A 24,250-nucleotide genomic window follows, 5' to 3' on the forward strand; every position below is an offset into this window, starting at 1 on the left:
GCCAATGGAAGGGAGGCGCTTCGCGCGCCCGCTGGCCAATGATTGAACGCTCCCGGGGTCATAGAGAGAGATTCCTAGAGCGTCGTAGGCGTGTGGGAGAGTGTTTGGGGGCGGCCATTGCTGGGGGGGTGAACCCCCTGTCCCGTCCCGGGGGGGGAGCGGCTATTGCTGGGGGGGGTGAACCCCCTTCCCGTCCCGGGGGGAGCGGCCGTTGCTGGGGGGGTGAACCCCCTTCCCGTCCCGGGGGGGGCGGCCGTTGCTGGGGGGGTGAACCCCCTTCCCGTCCCGGGGGGGGCGGCCATTGCTGGGGGGGTGAACCCCCTTCCCGTCCCGGGGGGGAGCGGCCATTGCTGGGGGGGGTGAACCCCCTTCCCGTCCCGGGGGGGGAGCACCATTATATTGGCACAGGGGCCGTGACCATCAACACTGGGGATAATTCGCCCCCCCCCCCCCCACTGACACCTGTCCCCTTTTGCTGCCCAGCGACCATTGATGTAGGTCAATATCTCCAGTCTCGGTGTCTCTGCTGTTTGCTTGACCCCCTTACTTCAGCCTCCAGGTGCCGTTTCCACTGGGGCTGGCTCCAGTGTGTCGTTCCCCCGGACCCGATCGAGGCTTCGTAGGGCTGTTATTGCTAATATTTGTGTGTTGGAGACAGAGCCTGTGCGGGGCTATGTCCTTTCCGGACAGTCGAGGAGAGACGGGAAGTCACAGTCAAAGGACACACAGACAGACAGACAGACAGGTAGTTGAGGGTGAAGGGGAAAACAGTGCGAATCTTGTACAAGTCAATACAACAGAAAAGGCGTTGCAGTAATACTGCTTGTTACCGTTATGTGTGTTATAGCGGCATCAGGCGCTGCACAGATGCAGGTGTAGACAGTCCTTGCCCAAGCTGAGATCAGGGCCCTGTCGTGCTGGGTGCTACACAGTTCCAATGGGAGACAGGCCCTGCCAAGCTGAGATCAGGGGCCAGTTGTGCCAGGCGCTGCATAGACACAGCGAGAGACAGTCCCTGTCCAGCTGAGATCCCTGCCCTGTTGTGCCTGGGGAAGCAGAGGCAAGAGCAGGGAATAGATCCCATGACTCCTATCCCAAACCAGTTCCCTAGCCAGCGGAGCAGTGCTTCCCCGACTTTTCACTAAGGCAACCCAGCTAGAATCTCCCTGCGACCCACTGGTGGGTCGGGACCCCTTGGTTGGGAAACAATTCCCTCTGTATGGCCTGTGCGGCTAGTCCTGCTCCCCATGAAACCCACAGGGGTTTTGCTCTTGAATTCAGTGGGAGCAGAGTGAAACCTCGCAAACCGGAGCCCGATCCGTGGGACCAGGTCCCCGGCTGACGTAAATCGGCCTAGCTCCAGAGAAGTCACCAGCTGGAGCACTGACCCATCAATGGGCGTTTCCCTGCTGATTTTGGTGGGCATTGCATAGGGACCTTGGTTGAATTAATTGGTGCTTGGCGCACGCGGGGCAGTCTGATCCCTGCAGGAAGTGAAGTGGAGTCGATGGAGCAGCACCAGGGGTGGGATGCGTCCGGGCTAGTTTATTTTAATTGCCAACCGACCATGGCCTGTAGATCATAGACTTGCTCCATCCAGTACGAGCCGCAGCCGGTGGTTGGCCAGGGTGCCTGGCATCCCATGGGAGGTGCCCAGCGTGTGGTGGGGACCCTGGCATGGCCACCCTTGGGGTGGGATTGAGATCAACTAGCAAAGAAAACATTGGAAGCCATTGAGTGTATGATAAAAGGCAGACAGGGCTTGCAAACACTGGATCCCTCCCACCCCCTCCATCTCACGCCAAAACTTTCGCAGGGTTTGTGTCTGTCTTAGGGGAAGTTTAGGAGAAAAAAAGCAGGATGAAAAAGGCAGCAGAAAGGTGGAGAGAGAGGGACCCTCTCAATGGAAATGGACAACGGAACCGGAATGGAGAGAATAATGTTAACGAATCTTCCACCCCAGGCCTGAGTCTGATTGCGTGGATTTTATACTGGTCTAGCTGAGATCAGAACCTGGCCCTGCCCCCATTGCAGTGAGGGGTGACTCTGGATTGACCCCAGGGGGCTGAGGTCAGAACCTGGCCCTGGTCCCATTGCAGTGAGGGGTGACTCTGGATTGACCCCAGGGGGCTGAGATCAGAACCTGGCCCTGGTCCCATTGCAGTAAGGGGTGACTCTGGATTGACCCCAGGGGGCTGAGATCAGAACCTGGCCCTGCCCCCATTGCAATGAGGGGTGACTCTGGATTGACCCCAGGGGGCTGAGATCAGAACCTGGCCCTGGTCCCATTGCAATGAGGGGTGACTAGTCTGAAGGGCCCTGTGTCTGTGGCCCTTTGAGGTCTGGCCAGTTCTCCTTGGCCAGCTCCCCCATCCCGGACACAGCCCATGGCTGGCAGCCCAGGCTGAGCCGGTAGCCAGTAAATCTCCCTTTTCATTGGACACTTTCACAGGGGAAGCCGGCAAGTGCCCAGCCACCGCAAATGGCAGAGAATTAAGCTGCTGATTTATTGGGTGTTTTTCTCCTAGCCTGGTGTTTGTGTGAGAAGCCAACGGTGCTGAACTCCCAGCCTCCCCGATCTAACCACTAGAACACCCCTCCCCTTCCAGAGCCAGGGAGAGAACCCAGGAGTCCTGGCTCCTAGCCTCCCTGCTCTAACCACTAGAACACCCCTCCCCTCCCAGAGCCATGAGTGGAGTGAGATGCAGACAGGCAGTAGCAGATGGTATTTGTCTGTGTCCAGTCAGTGGGGGGGGAGTGTGTGTGTGTGTGTGTGTGTGTGGCGGCTGTTTTCTTCATGTGCACCTGGGGTGAGGGGGGCAGGTTTGTGTGTCTCCTATGTGTGTGGGAATGTTTGTAGCTGTGTGTGGGGGCATCTCTGGCTGTGGACGCTCAGGTTTGCGGGGGTGCATCTTTGTGTGTTTGGGTGTATCTCTGGGTGTGTATTTGGCCTTGTAGGTCCATGCATACATGCTTGTGTGTGTGTTTTTGGTTGTTTGTGCATGTGTGTGTGAGTATGTGGGGTTGTGTGTGTGTGTGTGTCTCTGTGTTTGGGGTTAGGAGTTGTGTGTGTGTGTTTGAGATTGTATATGTGTGGGGTTGTGTCTTTGTGTTTGGGGTTGTGTGTATTTGTGTCTGCGTGGTTGGGGGTGTGTGTCTGCGGTTGGGGATGTGTCTGTCTGTGTGGTTAGGGGTGTTGTCTCTGTCTCTGTGTGGTTGGGGTTGTGTATGTGTGATTGGGGTTGTGTGTTTGGGGATGTGTGTATGTGTGTCTGTGTGGTTGTGGTTGTGGGTGGGTGTGACTGGTTGGGGATGTGTGTGTTTGTGTGGTTGGGGGGGTGTGTCTGTCTCTATGTTTGGGGATGTGTGTCTCTCTGCGGTTGGGGGTGGGGGGTGTCTCTGCAGTTGGGGTTGGGTGTGTCTGTGCGGTTGGGGGTGGGGGTGTCTAGACTATGTGTGTGTGCGAGTCTGTGACAATGATGACATCACATTCCTCTCATCTCCCCCGCCGCTCCCCATCTCGAATCCGACTCAGCTCCCCAGAGTGTCTCGGCTCAGCAATCCCCTGGGGTGGCACCCTGAGGGGCTGAACAGTGGAGCTGCGGGTTCTGTGCTACCCACGCAGCATCGTTGGGGGGGGCTGTGATAGGGGCCGGGGGGCAAAGTGGGACCCCAGCAGAGGGAGGCTGTAGGGTGGAGGGGAGGGGGGATCCCAGCAGAGGGGGGGTGTGTGGGGTGGAGGGGAATCCCAGTGGGGGGAGGGGAGGGGAGGATCCCTGCAGAGGGGGAGGCTGTGGGGTGAAGAGGGATCCCAGCGGAGGGGGGGCTGGGAGGGGAGGATCCCAGCAGGGAGGGCTGTGGGGTGGAGGGGTGGGTGGATCTCAGCAGATGGGGGGCTGTGGGGTGAGGGGGATCCCAGCCGGTGGGGGGGCTGTGAGACACTATGATAGTGTGACTAATTATGTCTGTGTGACAGTGTGTGTGTGTGTTAGACTGGGTGTGTGTGTGAAAGAGAGACTATGGGTATGTGAAACTTTGCATGTGTGTGTAACTGTGTGTGTGTGTTTGTGAGAAAGAGAGACTGGGTTTGTGCAACTGTGTGTGAGACACTGAGTGTGACTGTGTGACTAATTATGTTTGTGTGACACTGTGCACATGTGACTCTGTGTGTGTGTGTGTGAAGGAGAGAGAGAGAGACTGTGTCTGAGTATGTGTGACAATGCCTGTGTGTGTCTATATATGACACTGTGTGCATGACTGTGTGTGTGTGAGAGAGAGAGTGTGTGTGTGTGTGTGTGTGTCCAGGTATGTGAAACTCTGTGACTGCATGTGACACTGTGTGTGTGCATTAGAAACTGAGAGTCTGGATTTGTGAGACTCTGTGTGTGAAGTGCCTTTGTGTGTGTGTCCATGTGTGACACTGTGTGTGTGACTGTATTTGTGTGACACTGTGTGAGCCTGGGTATGTGAGACTGTGTCTTTGTGTGAGTGTGTATGTGCGTGTGACTGTGTCTGTGTGTGACAATGTGTGTGTGTCTAGGTACGTGATACTGTGTGTGGCTTGATATTGTGTGTCTGGGTACATGATACTGTATATGAAACTGTGTGTGTGTGAAACTGAGGATGTCTGTGACACCATGTGTGTCTGTGCACATGGCATTGTGAAATTGTGTACTTAGGCTGTAATCTCCTTAGGGCACACACCAGCATTTCAGTCTATGGATCTATACAGCACCCTGCACGATGGAGTCTGGTCCCTGCCTGGGGCCACTGGACACGACTGCAACAAAAACAGTAAATGTGTTTTTGTGACGTACACACACACCTCACTGTATTCGTGTGTGTGAGACGTGTATGTGATACACTGTGAGACCTCACGCGCACATGTGGCAGCATGGGTTTGTGTGGGAGCCATTGTGAGTATGTAGGAGACACGGTGTTGTGACATTCTGTGTGTGTGATGCTCTGTGTGTGTAGGAGACATCATATGGACATGTTTGCATGTGAGAGTGTCAATGTGTGTATGAGCTGCATGTGTGACACTGTGTGTAGAGCCAAGTGTGCGTAATACTCAGTGAGTGTATGAACTCTGTGTGTGACACTGTCAGTGTGTGTATGAGCTGCGTGTGTATGTGTGACAATGTATGTGCAAGCTTTGTGTGTGTTGACACTGTCAGTGTGTGTGTGAGCCACATGTGTGACAGTATGTGTGCAAGCCGTGTATGTGAGAGAGAGAGAGAGACAGGGTGTGTATGAGTTGTGTGTGTGTGTGCAAGCCGTATATGTGTGTGTATGAAACTGTCAGTGTGTGTATGAGCCATGTGTGTATCTGACACTGTCAGGGTGTGTGCAAGCCATGCGGGTATGTGACAGTGTGTGTATGAGCTGTGTGTGTGCGAGCTGTGTGTGTATCTGACACTGTCGGTGTGTGCAAGCCATGTGGGTATGTGACAGTGTGTGTATGAGCTGTGTGTGCGCGAGCTGTGTGTGTATCTGACACTGTCAGGGTGTGTGCAAGCTATGTGTGTATCTGACAGTGTGTGCACGAGCCGTGTGTGTATCTGACACTGTCAGGGTGTGTGCGAGCCGTGTGTGTGACAGTGTGTGTGTGAGCCATATGTTTATGTGACACTGTCGGTGTGTGTGCGTCTGTGTGTGTGTGTGTGTGTGTGTATGGCCCATTGTGTGTGTGGCCCATGTGACACTGTGCGTGTTTACGCATGACACCTCTTTTCCCCCCACCTTGGCTTGGGGAATCCCCTGGCAGCTCCCCCCACACCCTGCACCCCCAAACTCCACCCTCTCCCCAAAATACCCCCCCACCCTCCCTCCCCATCCCTCTCCCACAGTGCCCTACTGCTGGTGAGGCTGGTACCAGGGAGAAGGTAACCATGGAGACGCTCCCCCCCTCCATCTCCTGCATCTCTCCGCCCTCCCCCTCTCCCTTCCTCTCTCCTTTCTTTGGGCTTCTGGCCCTGACGGACAGCTCCCGGGCCCAATCGGCGAGCCCGGCGGCGGGGCGGGGGGGGGGTGTCTGTCCGAGGGGGTGGGTCTTGTCTCCATCAATTCCAGCAGCCCAGCTCCCTAGCCAGGCGGATGCTGAAATCAGCCAGCCTCCCATTGGATTTGATCCTCCTTTTCTTCTCCCCTTCCCCCCCTTCCACTTCCCCGCCCCCCCACCCCGGCAAAGCGGGTGGAAAACCCAGACGTCTGCCCGGATCTCCCCCCCCCTCCTCAGTTTTCCTTTCCACCCTGCATCCCACCCTCCCCAATTCTCCTCCTCCCCCCGTCTATTGTTGGCATGGGCATAACCCGCGTCTGATCCTTTCTATTGCTTGGCCGCTGCCAGCCCTCCGCTGGGCGGATTGGCCCCTTCCCTCCTTCCCCTTGGAGCCCTGAGGCGGAGGAAGGAAGGAAGATGCTCCGGGATGAAAAGCAGGTAGCAGCTGAGGCCAGGCCGGCCCATCTTCCCGGCGATGCGAAGCCGGGGTGCCCTCCGGCCCGGGTCCCCCTCGCCCCTTCGGATGCGTGAAAGCCACCGGGCGCGCCCCCCCTGTCCCGCGCACCTGCCCCGTTTCAGGCGGCGTGGCCCGCGCCTGGCTTCCCTCCCCCGGGTCCCCCCTGTTCCCCCCCCGGACCTAGGCCGTCTCCCCGCCGGTGGCCCCCGCCGATCGATGCCCGCCGAGCCCCAACAATGCTAAGGCAGGGGCCTGTCGTCCTGCTGGCCGCCTCCATGTCGTATTTCAACCCGGACAGAGCGTTAGCCGCGCCGCTGGAGAACGGTGAGCACCCGGGCCTGGACGGCCTCCCTGGAGTCTGGGCACGTGGAGGGGACAGGTCTCCTGGCAGATCGCCCCCCCTCCGATCCTTCCACCTCTCCATCGCTTCCTTCATCCCTTCCGTCACTGTAACCGGCTTACCGTTCCTCCTCAATCTCCTCCTTCGCTCCAAGCTGCTTTTCATTCCTCCTTCATCTCTTCCTTCGCTCCCTCCACCTGCAACCCCTTCCTCCTTCATCCCTCCACCGTCCCCTTCCTCCTTCATCCCTCCCTTCACTCCCTCCATCCTCTGTCCCCTTCCTCCTTCATCTCTTCCTTCGCTCCCTCCTTCCGCCATCCCCTTCCTCCTTCATCCCTTCCTTTGCTCCATCCCTGCGCTGTCCCCTTCCTCTTTCATCCCTTCCTTCACTCCCTCTGTCATTCCCTTCCTCCTTCATCCCTCCACCGTCCCCTTCCTCCTGCATCCCTCCCTTCACTCCCTCCATCCTCTGTCCCCTTCCTCCTTCATCCCTTCCTTCGCTCCATGCCTCCCCCATCCCCTTCCTGCACTCCATCCCTCCGCTGTCCCCTTCCTCCTCCATCTGCCGTCCCCTTCCTCTTTCATCCCTTCCTTCGCTCCATGCCTCCGCCGTCCCCTTCCTCCTCAATCCCTTTGCTCCCTCCCTCCACCGTCCCTTTCCTCCTCCCTCCGCCATCCCCTTCCTCCTTCATCCCTCCGCCATCCCCTTCCTCCTTCATCCCTTCCTTCGCTCCATCCCTCCACCATCCCCTTCCTCCTTCACTCCCTCCATCCTCTATCCCCTTCCTCTTTCATCCCTTCCGTCACTCCCTCTGCCATCCCCTTCCTCCTTCATCCCTCCACTGTCCCCTTCCTCCTCCATCCCTCCCTTTGCTCCCTCCATCCTCCGTCCCCTTCATCTCTCCGTCGCCCCTTCCTCCTTCATCCCTTCCTTTGCTCCCTCCCTGCCGTGTCCCATTTCTTTTTCCTTAGCTCTATTCCACCTGCTTTCCACCCCTCCATAGGGCACCTCCTGTTGGCGCACCCTTCCCCTCTGCCGAAACCGACCCCATCGCGTCCAGTGTCGTGTGGGGGGCTGGGTCGGGATGGGGGGTTTCCTCCCCCTGTAAGTTTCTCTCCTTAGGTGGCCGGGGCCGTCCCCTCCACACAGCGGATTAGTCAGTCCCGGGCTCGTGACGTGTTTGTGTGGCTGCAGGAGGGTAGGGGATGGGGTGTTAGGAGTTGGGGCGCTGGGGAGAGGTCCATGTTTATGGTGGCTGGGCCTGTTGGGCCGCTGATCTGTGGAGCCCAGGCATGACGAGTTTGTGGGACTTGAGCCTGGTTGAGGGGAAGGGCTGGGTCCAGTCCCCGGAGCAGGTGTTTGGGGGCGGTTCTGGGCCGAGTTTCGGGAGAGGTCATTTGGGGTGCAAGAGCTGCCGGCCTGATGCCCGGTGGGTGAGTTGCAGCCAGTGTCTCGGCCTGGTTACTAGTGGGGCAGTTCGGGGTCAAGGCCCAATTCCTACTCAGGGATTTGGGGAGGGGTCTTGGCCCAGTTCCTGATGGGTGAATTCGGAGGAGTCTGTTTGTTGGTCCCCACTCGATACCCATCCATCCATCCCTCGCCCCCTCCCCAAATCGTGCATTTGCCACGAATTACCGTTTCAACTGGGGCTGGGCGTTATTTGCCCTGTAATGCCCGGAACTAGTCGCTGTTCCGATGGGGTTTTCCTCACAGAGCTCAATCAAGACAGTCATCTCAGCACCACACAAGGGATCCCTGTATCACCAACCCCTGTGCCCCGCCCCAGAGGGGCTGCATCTCAGTGCCGGGCGGGTTCTTACTCTCATTTCTCTCTCCCCTAGATGGTCTGTCCCAAGGCCGGTTCCCTCTTGCCCCCCCGTATGCTGTGGTCTTGATCTCCTGTTCGGGTCTCCTGGCCTTCGTCTTCCTCCTCCTCACCTGCCTGTGCTGCAAACGGGGCGATGTCGGCTTCAAGGTGAGAGGTGGCTGGGGCTGGGGAGGAGCACGGCTGGGTGTCACAGGGTGCACTGGCCCTTTAAGGGAAAACCACACACCTAGAACATCCCTGTTCTGACTCCAGGACCACCTGCCTTCCGCCCCTGGGATTTGTGGTTCCCAGGCCATGTGCCTAGAGAGACATAGACCCTAGAATGGATATCCCAGGTCCTCATGCATCCCTGTCTGTCTGCGCCCTGCAGGAGTTCGAGAACCCGGATGGGGAGGAGTATTCGGGGGAATACACGCCACCCGCTGAGGAGACCTCATCATCCCAGTCCATCCCAGACGTCTACATCCTGCCGCTCTCTGAGGTCTCGCTCCCCGCTCCCAACCAGCAGATGCCCAAGACAGGTAGGGGACATGCTTGTCTCCCAGCTGGGTGTGACACATGCTTGGACTGTGGGGATGGGGTGGATTGGAAAACCAGATTCTAGGTTGTCCAGTGGGAGTGGGCCGTGTTAGGTTGGTTCTAGGCTAGTCAATGGGGACTGGGTGGCTCTGGTTCTGGGTTAGTCAATGCGCACAGGGAAGTTCTGGTTCTAGACTAGTCTATGGAGGCAGGGAGGCTCTGGTTATAGGCTAGTCAGTGGGATTGGTGGTACTGGTTCTAAGTTAGTCCATGGGGAGGCACTGGTTCTAGACGGCTCAATTGGGATTTGGTGACTTTTGTTTTAGGTAGTTGACGGGGATGAGAAAGCTCTGGTTCTAGGCTAGTCAACATGAAGAGGTGATTCTGGTCAGTGGAGATGGATTGACTCTGTTTCCAGGCTAGCCAATGGGGATGGACTGGGTCTGGAAATATGGTTCTAAGCCAGGGGTGGCCAACGTGTGGCTCCGGAGCCACATGCAACTCTTCATAAGTTAATATGCGGCTCCTTGCATAGGCACCGACTCCGGGGCTGGAGCTATAGATGCTAACTTTCCAATGTGACAGGGAGTGCTCAGTGCTCAACCCCCTGCTCTGCCCCAGGCCCTGCCCCCACTCCACCCCTTCCCGCCCCCTCCCCTGAGCCTGCCATGCCCTCGCTCTGCCCCCCATCCCTACCAGAGCCTCCTGCGCACCGGGTAACAGCTGATCGCGGCGGGCGGGAGAAGTGGGGAGGGAGCGGGAGATACTGATTGGTGGGGCTGCCAGGGGGCAGGAGGCACCGCAGGTTGGAGTGGCGGAAGCTGATGGGGGCTGCTGACATATTACTGTGGCTCTTTGGCAATGTACATTGGTAAATTCTGGCTCCTTCTCAGGCTCAGGTCGGTCACCCCTGTTCTAAGATAACCAGTGAGAGTTGAGAGATTATTTGTAGACCCACCACTGTGGCTAAAATTACTCTAGAAATCAGGATCTAGATCAGACACTGATGATTTATTAGGTCAAAACTAGACCAGACAAAGGGGCTGAAATGGCTGCAGCCTTGAACTAGGATCTGAGGCACAATGACATTAGATGCCACATGCCGGCAAGTTAAAGAAGTTTGGGCTGGATGAATGGACTATAAGGTGGATAAAAAGCTGGCTAGATTATGGGGCTCAACGGGTAATGATCAACGGCTCCATGTCTAGTTGGCAGCTGGTATCAAGCAGAGTTCCCCAAGGGTCGGTCCTGGGGCCGGTTTTGTTCAATATCTTCATTAATGAGCTGGAGAATGGTGTGGATTGCACCCTCAGCAAGTTTGCAGATGATACCAAACTGGGAGGAGTGGTAGATATGCTGGAGGGTAGGGATAGGATACAGAGGGACCTAGACAAATTAGAGGATTGGGCCAAAAGAAACCTCATGAGTCCTGCACTTAGGACAGAAGAATCCCATGCACTGCTGCAGACTAGGGACCGAGTGGCTAGGCAGCAGTTCTGCAGAAAAGGACCCAGGGGTTACAGTGGACGAGAAGCTGGATATGAGTCGACAACGTGCCCTTGTTGCCAAGAAGGCTAATGGCATTTTGGGCTGTATAAGTAGGGGCATTGCCAGCAGATCGAGGGACGTGATAATTCCGCTCTATTTGGCATTGGTGAGGCCTCATCTGGATACTGTGTCCAGTTTTGGGCCCCACACTACAAGAAGGATGTGGAAAAATTGGAAAGAGTCCAGCGGAGGGCAACAAAAATGATTAGGGGGCTGGAACACATGATTTATGAGGAGAGGCTGAGGGAACTGGGATTGTTTAGTCTGCAGAAGAGAAGAATGAGGGGGGGATTTGAAAGCTGCTTTCAACTACCTGAAAGGGGGTTCCAAAGAGGATGGATCTAGACTGTTCTCAATGGTACTAGATGACAGAACAAGGAGTAACGGTCTCAAGTTGCAGTGGGGGAGTTTTAGGTTGGATATTAGGAAAACAAATTTCACTAGGAGGGTGGTGAAGCACTGGACTGGGTTCCCTAGGGAGGTGGTGGAATCTCCTTCCTTAGAGGTTTTTAAGGTCAGGCTTGACAAGCCCTGGCTGGGATGATTTAGTTGGGGATTGGTCCTGCATTGAGCAGAAGGTTGGACTAGATACCTCCTGAGGTCTCTTCCAACTCTGATATTCTATGATTCTATGACATTCAGGATCAGCAGATAGGGCAAAAGACCACAGAACCATGTTCTAGATTACTCAATGAGAATGCAGAAATTCTGGTAACCACATTCCACACTAACCAATGAAGATTCAGTGACTGGAGATTGGGATCTAGAGTAGCCAGTGTAGATGCAGCAAATCAAGAAAATGGGTTCTAGACCAACCAGTGAGGCAGCAGTGACACTATAAAGCAGGCTTTAGACTAACCAAATGTGGAAGTAATGATACTGGGAAAGAGGGTCTAGACTAACAATGTTCTAGCTTAGTTACCCTGGAAGCAGAGATTCTGGAAATCTCTTTATAGACAAGTGATGTTCTAGATTAACTGGTGTGGACAAAGCAGCTCTGGACACAGTGTTCTAGATTAGTCTATGACACTAGGGTTTTGTTAGAAAAAAATGATCTTAGGTGCAATGACTCTTGCAACCCAATTCTATACCAGTGAGGTTCTAGACACGCAAGTGCAGATGAAGCAACTCTGGAAAGCAAGTTCTAGACCAGCAATCGAGGCATCTGATCCATTAGAAGCCATGTTCTAGATGACCCAATGGGGATGCAGTGACTCTGGGAACATGGTTCTAGATTAACCAGTGATTCTGGAAGCCTTGTTTCGATGAGCCGATGGCCCAGCCTCCTGGGGGGGCCCTGAAGGAGGATCACGACCTCCTGGTCCCAACCCCTTTCCTGCTGGGAGGAAGGATCGGATGAAAGTGGGTAGGGGGCCATCATGGGAGCTCCCTTCTCCCCGTTGGAGGGGCTGGCAGGGTTTAGCCCCCTCCTCACCCTCCTGTGTCCCCTTCCAGACCTAGTGAAGCATCTGGGCTTGAGCCGGCAGCACCTCAGCTACCTGCAGGAGATCGGGAACGGCTGGTTTGGGAAGGTGAGTGCGTCTCCCCTGCCCCTTCGCTACCTGCTGGCCCGGCCTCTACAGGTGTCACGTCCAGGAAGCACCAACTCCCATCTGGCCCCACGGCAGGCACTGGGCCTTACCCCTCTAGGGGCGCCAGCTCCTACCCCAGGACTGGGACTGGCTGGCTTTGAGGGGTGGGGGCCCCATTGGGGTGCAGACCCTGCCGTATTACCATCAGCTCTGTCTCCTAGGTGATCCTGGGGGAGATCTTCTCAGACTTCACCCCAGCCCAGGTTGTGGTGAAGGAGCTTCGGGTCAGCGCCGGACCCCTGGAGCAGAGGAAGTTCCTGTCGGAGGCTCAGCCCTATCGGTAATTAGGGGATGGGGGCACCCCAGAAGTGGCTGCATCTGAGCACCGGGCAAAGGGGTCATAGAATCATAGAAGATCAGGGTTGGAAGGGACCTCAGGAGGTCATCTAAGTCCAACCCCCTGCTCAAAGCAGGGCCAATCCCCAGACAGATTTTTACCCCAGTTCCCTAAACAGCCCCCTCAAGGATTGAACTCACAACCCTGGGTTTAGCAGGCTAATGCTCAAGCCACTGAGCTATCCCTCCCCCAGCCCGCACAGCTGACCCCCGAGGCGGTTACATCTCAGCACTGGGTGAGGGGTCCCTGTATACCCAGCCCTCGCGCTCCACCCCAGAAGCAGCCGCATCTCAGCATCCTTAGAGCACAAAGATAAGAGGAGGAAACCTGTATCATGCAGTGGCGTGAAAGCAGCCCAAGATGGTCCTGCTTCCACCCAGACTTACTGAGATTGCGGGTGGGGCTTGCCAGACCTGTGTTTAAAGCCACAGGGTCAAGATGAAAGTCCCACAGCTAAAAATCACACACCCCCGCCCGACCCCTCCTTCCCCAGCCCGTCAGTACGGGAGGATCTGGGAAGGGACTGAGGCCGGACGGGGACTGGGAGATCTAGTCACTGGGATTGTTCCCCGCTCCTCTCTGCTGAGGAAAGGGCAGGAGCCTCTCCCCAAATTTTGCGGAGGGGGAAATCGAGGCACACAGGGGAGGGGCCCCCAAATTTTGCGGAGGGGGAAATCGAGGCACACAGGGGAGGGGCTTGCCCAGACCAAGTCATTTTCACAGCTGTTGAGAGAACCCAGGAGTCCTGGCTCCCAGCCCCGCCCCCACTCTAACCACCAGATAGAATGCCGGGATAGAACCCAGGCGTCCCGGTGCTGCTGTTGCCATGAGGAATGACACTGTTTCTCTCTCTCTCTCTGCCCCCCTTTGAAGAAGCCTTCAGCACCCCAACATCCTGCAGTGCCTGGGGCTGTGCACGGAGACCATCCCCTTCCTGCTCATCATGGAGTTCTGCCAGCTGGTGAGCGCGGGCGGGGGCTGCCGTGGGGATGGGCGGGGTGAGAGTGTGGGCAGTGCTGCCCCCTAGTGGCTGGGTTTATCACTGCTCTCTGTGTGTGTGTGTCCTGCTGCCCCCTAGTGGCTGTGCTCAGAACTGGTGTGTGTGTGTGTGTGTCCGTCCGTCCTGCTGCCCCCTAGTGGCTGTGCTCAGAACTGGGGTGTGTGTGTGTGTGTCCTGCTGCCCCCTAGTGGCTGGGATCAGAACTCCCCGCTGTGCGCACGTGTGTGTGTCTGTCTGTCTGTCCTGCTGCCCCCCTAGTGGCTGGGCTCAGAACTGCTCTGTGTGTGTGTCCCACTGCTCCCTGGTGGCTGGGTTTATCACTGCCGTGTGTGTCCTGGTGGCTGGGATCAGAACTCCCTGCTGTGTGTGTGTGTGTCCTGCTGCCCCCTAGTGGCTGGGATCAGAACTCCCTGCTGTGTGTGTGTCCCCTGCTGCCCCCTAGTGGCTGGGCTCAGAACTGCTGTGTGTGTGTGTCCCCATCCCCTGCTGCCTCCTGATGGCTGGGATCAGAATTCCTCGCTGTGTGTGTGTGTGTGCGAGAAGGGGAGTGAGCCCTCTCCTGGGTGCAGTGCACACTGCCGACCTGTGTGTCATAGCCCCATAATGCCGGAAGTGGGTGGGGAGTCTCCACTCCACCAGCTGCTGTGGCTGCTGCTAACGAAGCTGGGGGCTCCGAGGTTGCTCCTGATTGCTGGAGGGGTACAGTAGCCCCCGCGGGGTCCCTGGTGCCCCCGTCTGTGCCCCGGCCTGCCTGACCTCCCCCCCATCCTTCCCCCGTCGCCCCAGGGCGACTTGAAGCGCTACCTGCGAGCCCAGTGCCAGGCAGACGGGCTGACCCCCGACCTCCTGACCCGTGACCTCGGCACGCTTCAGCGCATGGCCTATGAGCTCATCCTGGGCCTGCTACACCTGCACAAGAACAACTACATCCACAGGTGAGTGCCCGGACGCCGGGGTTCTCTCCCTGCCACGGGAGGGGAGGGGATTCGGGGGGTTGGAGCCAGGAGGTGGGGCTGGACGCCAGGACTCCTGGGTTCTATCCCACCTCCGGGAGGGGAGGGGGATCTAGTGCTTAGAGCAGGGAGGACTGGGGGCCAGGACTCCTGGGTTCTTGCCCACCTCTGGCAGGGGAAGGGGATGGTGGGGTTAGAGCAGGGGGTGTCTGGGAGGCAGAGCTCTCCCCAGGGCAGGTGTGACACCGACAGGGGGTCCCATGGGGATGCTGCCTGCCGCTGACTGGGGTCTCCCCACGTTCCCCCACAGCGACCTGGCCCTGCGGAACTGCCTGCTGACCTCTGACCTCACCGTCCGTGTCGGCGACTATGGCCTCTCGCACAACAACTACAAGGTGAGAGCCCTGGGGTGGGGATGGGGCACGGGGCCTTTCCCCTCTAGGGGGCTCCAGCTCCCATCCGGCCCCAGGGCAGGGACTGACTGGCTCAGGGGGGCAGGGAATGGGGCACAGGGCCTGTCCCCTCTAGGGGGAGCCAGCTCCCATCCAGCCTCGGGGCAGGGACTGGCTGACTCAGGGGGGTGGGTCTGGGTCACGGGGCCTTTCCCCTCTAGGAGGCGCCAGCTCCCATCCGCCCTCAGGGCGGGGACTGGCTGGGTCAGGGGACGGGGGGGAGGGTTCCTGCCCAGTGTTGACCCCCCGCCCCCATGCAGGAGGATTATTACATCACCCCCGACCGGCTGTGGATCCCGCTGCGCTGGGTGGCGCCAGAGCTGCTGGACGAAGTTCACGGGACGCTCGTGGTGGTGGATCAGAGCAAGGAGAGCAATGTCTGGTGAGTCCCGCACTGTGTCCCGGTGCCTTCTGCACCCCCGGGCAGCCAGGACCACCCCCAGCCTCAGGGGCAAAGGGTCAGTAAGGGGGAAGCTTTGGGGGATTGCGGTCCCAGAGCTACCTGTTCCACATGGCTGTTAACCAGCCCCTGCACCCCACCCCAGATGGGCCGCGTCCCAGCATCGGGCGAGGGGTCCTCGTATATACAGCCCCACCCCAGAGCAGCTGCATCTCAGCGCCGGGCAAGGGGTCCCTGTATACCCGGCCCCTGCACCCCACCGCAGAGGTGGCTGCATCTCAGCACCAGGCGAGGGGTCCCCGTGTACCCAGCCCCCGCACTCCACCCCAGAGCAGCTGCATCTCAGCGCCGGGCGAGGGGTCCCCGTGTACCCAGCCCCCGCACTCCACCCCAGAGCAGCTGCATCTCAGCGCCGGGCGAGGGTCCCTGCACTCACCCTGTAACCCTACTCTGCCCAGGTCCCTGGGGGTGACGATGTGGGAGCTGTTTGAATTCGGCAGCCAGCCCTACCGGCACCTGTCGGACGAGGAGGTTCTCGCCTTCGTCATCAAAGAGCAGCAGATGAAGCTGGCCAAGCCGCGCCTGAAGCTGCCCTACTCTGACTACTGGTGAGCACTGGGTCCCCGCCCCACAGCTGCCCCAGCTCCCCGGCAGGTCCCAGTGGGGAGCTGGCTGGCCACAACCCAAGCCTGGTACAGCCGCTCCGAAGGGCTGAGGACCACCGGACTCGGTGTGCGCCTGACGGGTTCTTCCATCGCTGACAGCTGCAGGTGGTTCCTGGCTGGGCTGTCGCTGGGGCCTGTCACTGCTCCATTTCTCCCATTCGTCTTGACCTGCTTTGCTCTGTGTCTGCGGCTGTTGTTTTCTCACTGTTCTTCTTTCTCTCTGACTGTTGTTTTCCAACTGGTCCTCTGCCTCCCTCTCTCTGGCTGTGTTTTTCTGACTGTTCTTCCGTTTCTGACTGTTTTTCTGTCTCCACAGATGTTACTTTCTACTTTTCTGTTGTTTTTTCTGGCTGTTCCTCTATCTCTGGCTGTTTTTTCCCCTCTTGCTTTTTCTGACTTCTGTTTCTCCAGCTGATGCTTCTGACTGTTCTTCTCTGTCTCTTTGGCTGTTATTTTTGGACTGTTCTCTCTTTGGCTGTTTTCTGACTGTTTTTTCTGTCACTCTTGATTTTTTTCTGTCTTCTGTTACCAACTGGTCTTCTGACTCTACAGCTGTTATTTTCTTACTGTTCTTCTGCCTCTCTGTCCAGCTGTTCTCCTCTCTGGCTGTTTGTTTTCTCTCTCTCCAGCAGTTCTTCTGTCTCTCTCTGACAGGCTGTTTTTTTCCCCCTGACTGTTGTTCTTCTGTCTCTCTCAAGTGTTTTTTCTGGATGTTCTTCTGCCTCTTTCTGACAGTTCTCCTGTTTCTTTGGCTGTTACTTTCTGACTGCTCTGTCTGTTTTCTGATTGTTCTGTCTCTTTCTGGCAGTTGTTTTGAGACTGTTCTTTCATCTCTCTCCAGCTGTTTCTCTGTCTCTCCGGCTGTTGTTTTCTGCCGGTCCTTCTGTGTCTCTCTGGCTGTTCTTCAGTCTCTACAGCTGGCTTATTCCTGACCCTTGTCTCTATCTCGCTAGTGGTTCTTCCACCTCTCCAGCTGTTCTTTTTCCGACTGTTGTTCTCTGACTGTTCTGTCCCTCCCTGCGCTGACCGCCCCGTCTCCTTCCTGTTGCAGGTACGAGGTGATGCAGTCATGCTGGCTTCCAGCGCCACAGCGCCCCACGCTGGAGGAGCTGCACCTGCAGCTGACCTACCTGCTGACGGAGCGCTGCCACGCACAGGCGGAGGAGAGTTTCGAGTGGCGCTGGAACGCCCTGAAGCCCAAGCGCTCGCCGGCCGCCTCCCCCCCCCGCCGGCGCCGCTCGGAGGAGATCTCGGCCTACCCGCTGCTGGATGGCTTCCAGGGGGCCGACCTGGACGACGTCCTCACGATCACCGAGAGCAGCCGGGGGCTCAACTTCGAGTACATGTGGGAGAAGGCCCGGCTGGGGCGCTGGAAGGCCAGCCCGGCCCCCGGGGCCGCCCCCGCCAGCAACGGCAGCCTGGCCGTGCCCGGCGCCAACCCCTTCTACGAGGCGCCGGCGCGGCAGAGCCTGGAGACGCCCAGCGTGGTCCCGGTGATTAGCGCCCGCAGCCCCTCGGTCAGCAGCGAGTACTACATCCGGCTGGAGGAGCACGGCGAGGGGGAAGGGCCCGCGGGCACCGTCTGCACCCCCAGCCCCGTTTACGAGCGCCAGTATGGGGTGCCCGGCTCCCCGCCGGAGCCCCTCTTCCCTTCCGACTGGGACCCCATCGAAGCGGGCCGGGGCAGCCCCCCGCCCCTGGCCCGGCACCACCTCCCCCACCTCCTGCCGGAGGGGCCGGCCAGCTGGGCCCCCGGTGCCACCAACCCCTTTATCTCGGTGTCCCGGGAGCCGGCCCGGCGCAGCGCCAACCCCTTCCGGGCCGAGATCCAGGAGACCTCGCTGACGGATCCGGCGCCGGGGGGCATCTTCCTGGGGGAGTCCCTGCTCCATGTGTACCAGGAGCTGGAGGAGCAGCAGCGTGGCTGGGACTGTGAGGGGCTGGAGGAGCGGGGGGCTGGGGAGACGCTGGCGGGGGACCCCTCGGAGTTCCGCCCCTCGCCCCCCTGGGACCGGGAGCCCTCCCTGATGGAGGAGCAGAGCTCGGCCGGCAGCACGGACGGGGAGGACGCCAGCAGCGGCGGGGGCGGGCGCCGCAACCCCCTGCTCTGCCCGCTCTGCAGCCGGGGCGGGCGCTGCCGCTGCGCCCCGGGCCGGGGGGAGGTCGTGAGCGGCTGGAGCAACCACGCCCCCATCCCCCGGCCCCACCGCGACAGCTACGGCACCGAGGACGACTCCTCCCTCAAGGTGGAGCGGGGCTCCCTGGCTGACTGCCCCATCCTGCTGGGAGAGGGCCCTCCCGGAGCTGGAGAGGGCGGGGCCGGGCCGCTCGGCCCACCCCCTTTAACCGGGGCGCCGCCCCCTCCCTCGGCGTTCTACGACCCGCTGATGGGCACGGCCGTGGTGAGCTACGAACTTCAGGACTACCCCAAGCGGGGGGCGGCCGGGCGGCCGCCGGGCTCACCCTTCCCCGGCCTGACCGCCGCCTGCTGTAGCGTCATCGTGCCGGTGGAGATCCCGCCCCTGGCCACGCTGGCGGAGAGCGCCGACGAGGAGACCATCGCCATCGTGCCCGAGGCCGCAGACGGCTTCGCGGCCAGGCCCGAGATCGGCCTGGCCCCAGTGGGCCGGCGGAGGGGCCCGCTGGACTCCGGGGACTCGCTGGACCTCCCGTCCAACACCAGCTCCTCCGAGGGCTGCAGCCCGGCCTCCCGCTTCTCCTCGCCGGGCCAGAAGTTCCCCGACAGCGGCTACGAGACGGAGAGCACCTTCTCCCCGGAGCTCCTCGTCCGGGAGCCCGAGGAGGAAGAGGACGGGGAGTCGCCCGGCGAAGGGGATGCTGCCCAGCTGCCCCCCACGCCCATCTCGGAGTCCACCAGCGACCTGACGCTGTCGGAGGAGACGCCGGGGGCCGAGGAGGAAGCGGGCACGGGGCGGGGGCTGGCCACGACCCACCGGGATTCGGCCTATTTTTCCGACGGCGAGGCGGAGGGGGGCCGGGGGGAGGAGGAGGAGCCGGAGGCGGGGCAGGACGGGGGGCAGCCGGCGCCGGCCAAGGTGGAGGCCGGCTTCGTGGTGCAGGTGTGCAAGGAGCAGCTGCTGGTGTCGCTGCGGGAGAACATCACCCGCAACCTGCTCTGCAACCACCGGGACCCGGGGACCCCGGTGTCCGGGGCCCCAGCTGCCAAGGAGGAGGCCGTGATCCGACTCTGGGCCCTGGAGCCCGAGGGGGCCCGGGGCGCTGGAGACGAGCAGGAAGGGGGCGGCGGGGAGACGGCAGGGGGGCCGCCCCAGGAAAAGGAGGAGGGGGTGGAGAGCGAGGAAGGGCAGCTGGACGGCCAGGAGGTGCCGGAGCTGAGCGGGGAGGCCCCTGTCCTCAGCCCCGAGGGGGCCGACCTGGCATCTGAGCAGCCGCAGCCCCACCTGGACTTCAGCACAGCAGGGAGCCCAGGCAGCGAGGACATCAAAGGTAGGGGGATGCCAGGGGTCGGGGGTTCCATCGGAGGGAGGGGGCAGGGACCGTCTGGGGGGAGGCATGGGGGCCATCTGGGGGGAGGGGGAGCTGTCTGGGGGAAGGATTGGGGACCATCTGGAGGGGGAGCTGTCAGGACAGGAGAGGGATCATCCAGGGGGAGGGGTACCTTCTGCAGGACAGAGGAAGGGAAGTGTGGGGGGGATGGAGGGATGGATGAAGGCCAGGGAGTGGGGGGGATGGATGGAGGACTGGGGGTAGGGGGGATGGACGGAGACATGAATGGAGGATTGGGGATGTCGAGGGATGGATGGAGGAGTGGGAGTAGGGGGGATGGACGGAGGAGTGGGGGTGTTGGGGGATGGACGAAGGGATGGATGACTGGGGTGGGGACGGACAGAGGATGCGGGGGCAGCAGGGACAGTGGAAGGGACGGATGGAGGATGGGGTTGGGAATGGATGGAGGGATGAATGGAGGACTGGGGGTGGGGGAGATGGATGGAGGTCAGGAGGTGGGGGGATGGATGGAGACTGGGAGGTGTTGGGGGGATGGACGGAGCACTGGGAGTTGGGGGGATGGACGAAGGGATGGATGGAGGACTGGGGGTGGGGAGGGTGGATGGAAGACTAGGGATGTGGGAGGATGGATGGAGACCAGGAGGTGTGAGGGACATGGATGGACGGAGGACCAGGGGTGTGGGTGGATGGACAGAGGATGGGGAGGCTGTGGGGAGAGTGGCAGGGATGGATGCGGGGGGATGGATGGAGGCTGGTAGGTGTGGGGGGGATGGATGGACAGAGCATGGGGGGGCAGCAGGAAGAGTGGCAGGGATGGATACGGGTGGGGTGGGGATGGATGGAGGCCGGTAGGTGTGGGGGGATGGACAGAGGATGGGGGGCAGGGGGGAGAGTGGCCGGGATGGATGCGGGGGGACGGATGGAGGCCGGTAGGTGGGGGGGGGATGGGCAGAGGATGGGGGGGAGGCAGGGATGGAGGACAGGGTTGCTCACTTCCTCTGACCCTTGAACTTTCACCTCCACCCTTCTCTCACTTTGCCTCTCGACCCCGATCTTTGCCCCCCCGTCCCGTCCCCGCCTGCAGCCAAGGTCTCGCGCCTGTCGCTGGCGCTGCCCCCGCTGAGCCTGCAGCCCTTCGCCGGCCCGGGGGGGCGGAAGGGCTGCGGGGGGCTGGCAGCGGAGGAGGAGGGGGCTGGGCGGGGGGCGCTGGGGCCGGGCGAGGAGGAGGAGGAGGAGGAGGAGGCGCCGGGTGTCGGGGGCGTCCCCATCGTGGTCAGCGACTCGGACGACGGGCGCAACCTACGCGGGCTGCTCAAGTCCCCGCGCTCGGCCGAGGAGGCTGCCGAGCTGGACCGGAAACGCAAGATGGTGTCCTTCTTCGACGACGTCACCGTCTACCTCTTCGACCAGGTGAGGGCGGGGCCTGCGGGATGGGGCGGGGCCTGCAGGATGGGGGTGGGGCCTGGGGATGGGGGGGCGGGGCCTGCGGGATGGAGGTGGGATGGATCAGGGCCCAGGAATGGGGAACGGAAACGTAAGATGGTGTCCTTCAACGACATCATCATCGACCTCTTTGACCAGGTGAGGGTGGGGCCTGGTGGGTGGAGGGCGGGGCCAGGAGAGCAGGGGGCGGAGTCTGGTGTAGGAAGGCGGGGACAAAGAATAGGGAGGAGCCCAGGGTGTGGGAGTGATGGGAAGGGGCGGGGCCAGGCTGGGGTGGGCGGGGCCAACACACTCATTCTCCCCCATCTGCTCCTAGGAGACGCCCACCAACGAGCTGAGCTCGCAGAGCGGCCCGGAGGGCGAGGGCGGCACCACCCAGGGCCCCGTGGGGCAGCCTGGCCTTGAGGCCTTCCCGCCCGCCGACGGATTCAGTGAGCCCCGCGCCACAGGGGGGGGGGGCAGGGCCAAGCCATCACCAATTATTTCATGGGCTCGTTTGCATATTTTAACATGCTTGTTTGCGTACAGCCATAAACAGCAGCTGCTGGTTGATGCCCCCTTGCCACGGTGCCCCAAGGTGGAGGGAGGGGGGAGCTGAGCCAGAGGGAGGTGGGGGCTCAGGAGGAGATGGGAGGGGGGGGCTAGACACAGGCCAGATATCCCCATGGGGAAGGGGGCGTTGGCTGTGCCGACCAATGGGGGAAGGGGCGTTGGCCCCAGCGGGGATCCCTCCCTGGGGAGGGGCCATTGGCAGTGGGGTGGGGCTGGCCCCGCCCCCTCTCACCCTCCCCCTGCCCCCAGGCGGCAGCTTCGAATGGGACGACGACTTCCCGCTGATGGCCCAGAACCCGTCCTTCGTCTCCATGGTGACGGACCCCAGCTCGGGGGCCCCCCCAACGCCGCCCCCCGCGCTGCTCCCGGCCAAGGGGGCAGAGCCCAGCCTGATGGACGCCCTGCGCTTCTCCCGCTTCACCGTCTCCCCCGCCCTCGAGCCTCACCTGGCCCCCCGCGAGGCCGAGCTGGCGTCCACAGCCAGTGAGTGAGACCGGGGCGATGGGGCTGTGGAGCTGATCCGGGGGCAGGATACCGGGGTAGATGGGCCCCTGGGGCTGATCTGGGGGCAGGGAGGGGGCAGGATACCAGGGTAGATGGGCCTGTGGGGCTGATCTGGGGGCAGGCAGGAGGCAGGATACCGGGGTAGATGGGCCTGTGGGGCTGATCCAGAGCAGGCAGGGAGGGGCAGGATACCAGGGTAGATGGGCCTGTGGGGCTGATCTGGGGGCAGGGAGGGGGCAGGATACCAGGGTAGATGGGCCTTTGGGGCTGATCCAGGGCAGGCAGGGAGGGGGCAGGATACCAGGGTAGATGGGCCTGTGGGGCTGATCTGGGGGCAGGGAGGGGGCAGGATACCAGGGTAGATGGGCCCATGGGGCTGATCTGGGGACAGGGACGAGGCAGGATACCGGGGTAGATGGGCCCATGGGGCTGATCTGGGGGCAGGGTACTGGGCTGATGGGGCCATGGGGCTGATCCAGGTCTTTTTGCTCTGACCTTCTGCTCCTCTCTCCTTCTCTTCCAGACCCCATTGAGAACTGAGGCGGGGACCTGCCCCCAGCAATCAGAGACTCCACGGGATGGCGCTGGGCCATCGCCCCCCGCGCCCTCACCCCCTAGCCTGGCTGGGAGACGCATGCGCCAGGCGTGTTCTGGGGGACACAGAGACTCGGGGGGGGGGGCAAGGCCAGCGTTTTGGGATCCCTCCCCCCCACACAAGGACTTGCTTCTCTGGACAATTTTTTTACAGTGACTCAGCTGCTGGGGGGCAGCCAGGCTGCTGGATGTACCTGCCCCCCAGTGCCCCTCTCTGCCCCTTCCCCGCACGTGGGAGTTTGCTGTCAAAACTGTCTTGTGCCAAATCCAACCTCGAGGGGCAGTGAGCTACGTAGCGGGGTGGGGGGGCTCAGACTGCCCCCCCGGATTGGTCCCCCTACCAGTTTAACTCTGTCTCAAGCAAAGGGGGGAAATGCCCCATAACTCATCAGCAATGGGGGGCTCCCCCCAACCAGCCCCGTCCCCCCCACTTTGGAATGTAGGCCCCAAAGCTGCCGCCCGCTTCCCCCTCCTGGCACCAGACGCTGCCTGACGGATGGACAAGGGGGGGCATCGTTATACAAACACCTTCGTGCCCCCCCCCGGATGTGCACTGAGGATGGAGCCCCCACCCCCTGCAGCTGGAGATCAGCTGGGGCCCCGGGATTCAGCGGGGAGGGGGAATGGGGGGGTGGGGTGGCTAAGAGTCTGACGCTTGCTGGTTGGTACTGAGGGCCGAGTGGAGACCCTGGGCTGGCGCAGGCGGCTGCTGGGTTATTACCGGGGTGGGGGGGCACCACTGGTTTCTACTGGGAGCCTGATGGAGTCAGTGGGGGTTACAGAGCCTGTTGCAGGGGAGGGGTGCTGGGTGTATTTTCTAGTCCTGGGGGCCCACCCCCTGCCTTTGGCCCATTGGGGGTGCATGGGGTTAGGCTTAGGGAAGGGGGCACCAGCTCCCATCTGGCCCTAGGTTGAGGGACTGGTTGGCACAGGGGGGCAGGGAATGGGACATAGGGCCTTTCCCCACTAGGGGGCACCAGCTACCCACTATCCTGCCCCTTTTCTCCTGGATCAGACCATGGGTCCCTCTATGCTGGTGTCCAGCCCTCCTCCCTGCCCCGCTGGATCACACCCATGGGTCCAGCTACGCCGGTGTCCCGCCCCCTCGCCCAGCCCTACCTAGCCTGTGTCAGAAGTGGGCCTGGATTTCACTGGCACCCTCCAGGGTGCGTTTCTGGCTCAGTTTGTCATTAAGGGGGGATCTACCTGCCCCCCAAGAACCAACCCCCCCCCCACCAGGCAGCTGCCAAACAAGGCCAGGTCTGTAAATACATGGGCACAGGGAGACGCCTGGCGTCTCGCCCGGCGTCGCCTTCGGCCTGCTCCTGATTTGCCAAAATGAACAAAGATTAAAAAAGAGTGAATATTAACCCCCAAGTGTCTGCTACCCGCGTGCCGTGGGGGGGCTGGACACAGGGATGGGGGTGGGGCTTGGGGGAGCGAGGTGTGTGGTGTGGGGGAGGATGTGGGCTGAGAGATGGAGGGGTCAAGTGCTGCATTGTCTGGGATAGCGGGGGGAGTGGGTACATGGGGGAGGTGTGGGGTACATGGGGGGATGGCTGGAGGGATGCATGC

At 60.7% G+C, this 24,250-nt stretch overlaps 1 protein-coding gene across 3 annotated transcripts; it reads left to right on the top strand.

Annotated features, from left to right (window-relative positions):
* Window positions 1–333: 333 nt before the first annotated feature.
* On the top strand, window positions 334–24,029 carry LMTK3 (lemur tyrosine kinase 3). 3 transcript variants are annotated; one of them, XM_044988567.1, is made up of 16 exons: window positions 334–745; window positions 6,350–6,782; window positions 8,641–8,774; window positions 8,998–9,148; window positions 12,150–12,226; window positions 12,448–12,566; window positions 13,497–13,584; window positions 14,410–14,558; window positions 14,887–14,971; window positions 15,289–15,410; window positions 15,887–16,036; window positions 17,145–19,561; window positions 20,667–20,992; window positions 21,342–21,456; window positions 21,827–22,060; window positions 22,605–24,029. In XM_044988567.1, the coding sequence occupies exons 2-16, from the start codon at window positions 6,695–6,697 to the stop codon at window positions 22,619–22,621; spliced, it is 4,272 nt and encodes a 1,423-aa protein (XP_044844502.1). In that variant the 5' UTR covers window positions 334–745; window positions 6,350–6,694; the 3' UTR covers window positions 22,622–24,029. The 3 variants fall into 3 exon arrangements, with proteins under 3 accessions (XP_044844502.1, XP_044844503.1, XP_044844501.1); XM_044988568.1 differs by lacking the exon at window positions 6,350–6,782 and having other exon boundaries at window positions 501–745; XM_044988566.1 differs by lacking the exon at window positions 334–745 and having other exon boundaries at window positions 4,557–6,782.
* The last annotated feature ends 221 nt before the right edge of the window (window positions 24,030–24,250 follow it).

Source organism: Mauremys mutica, chromosome 15, assembly GCF_020497125.1.
Source record: "Mauremys mutica isolate MM-2020 ecotype Southern chromosome 15, ASM2049712v1, whole genome shotgun sequence".
Lineage (NCBI taxonomy): Eukaryota > Metazoa > Chordata > Testudines > Geoemydidae > Mauremys > Mauremys mutica.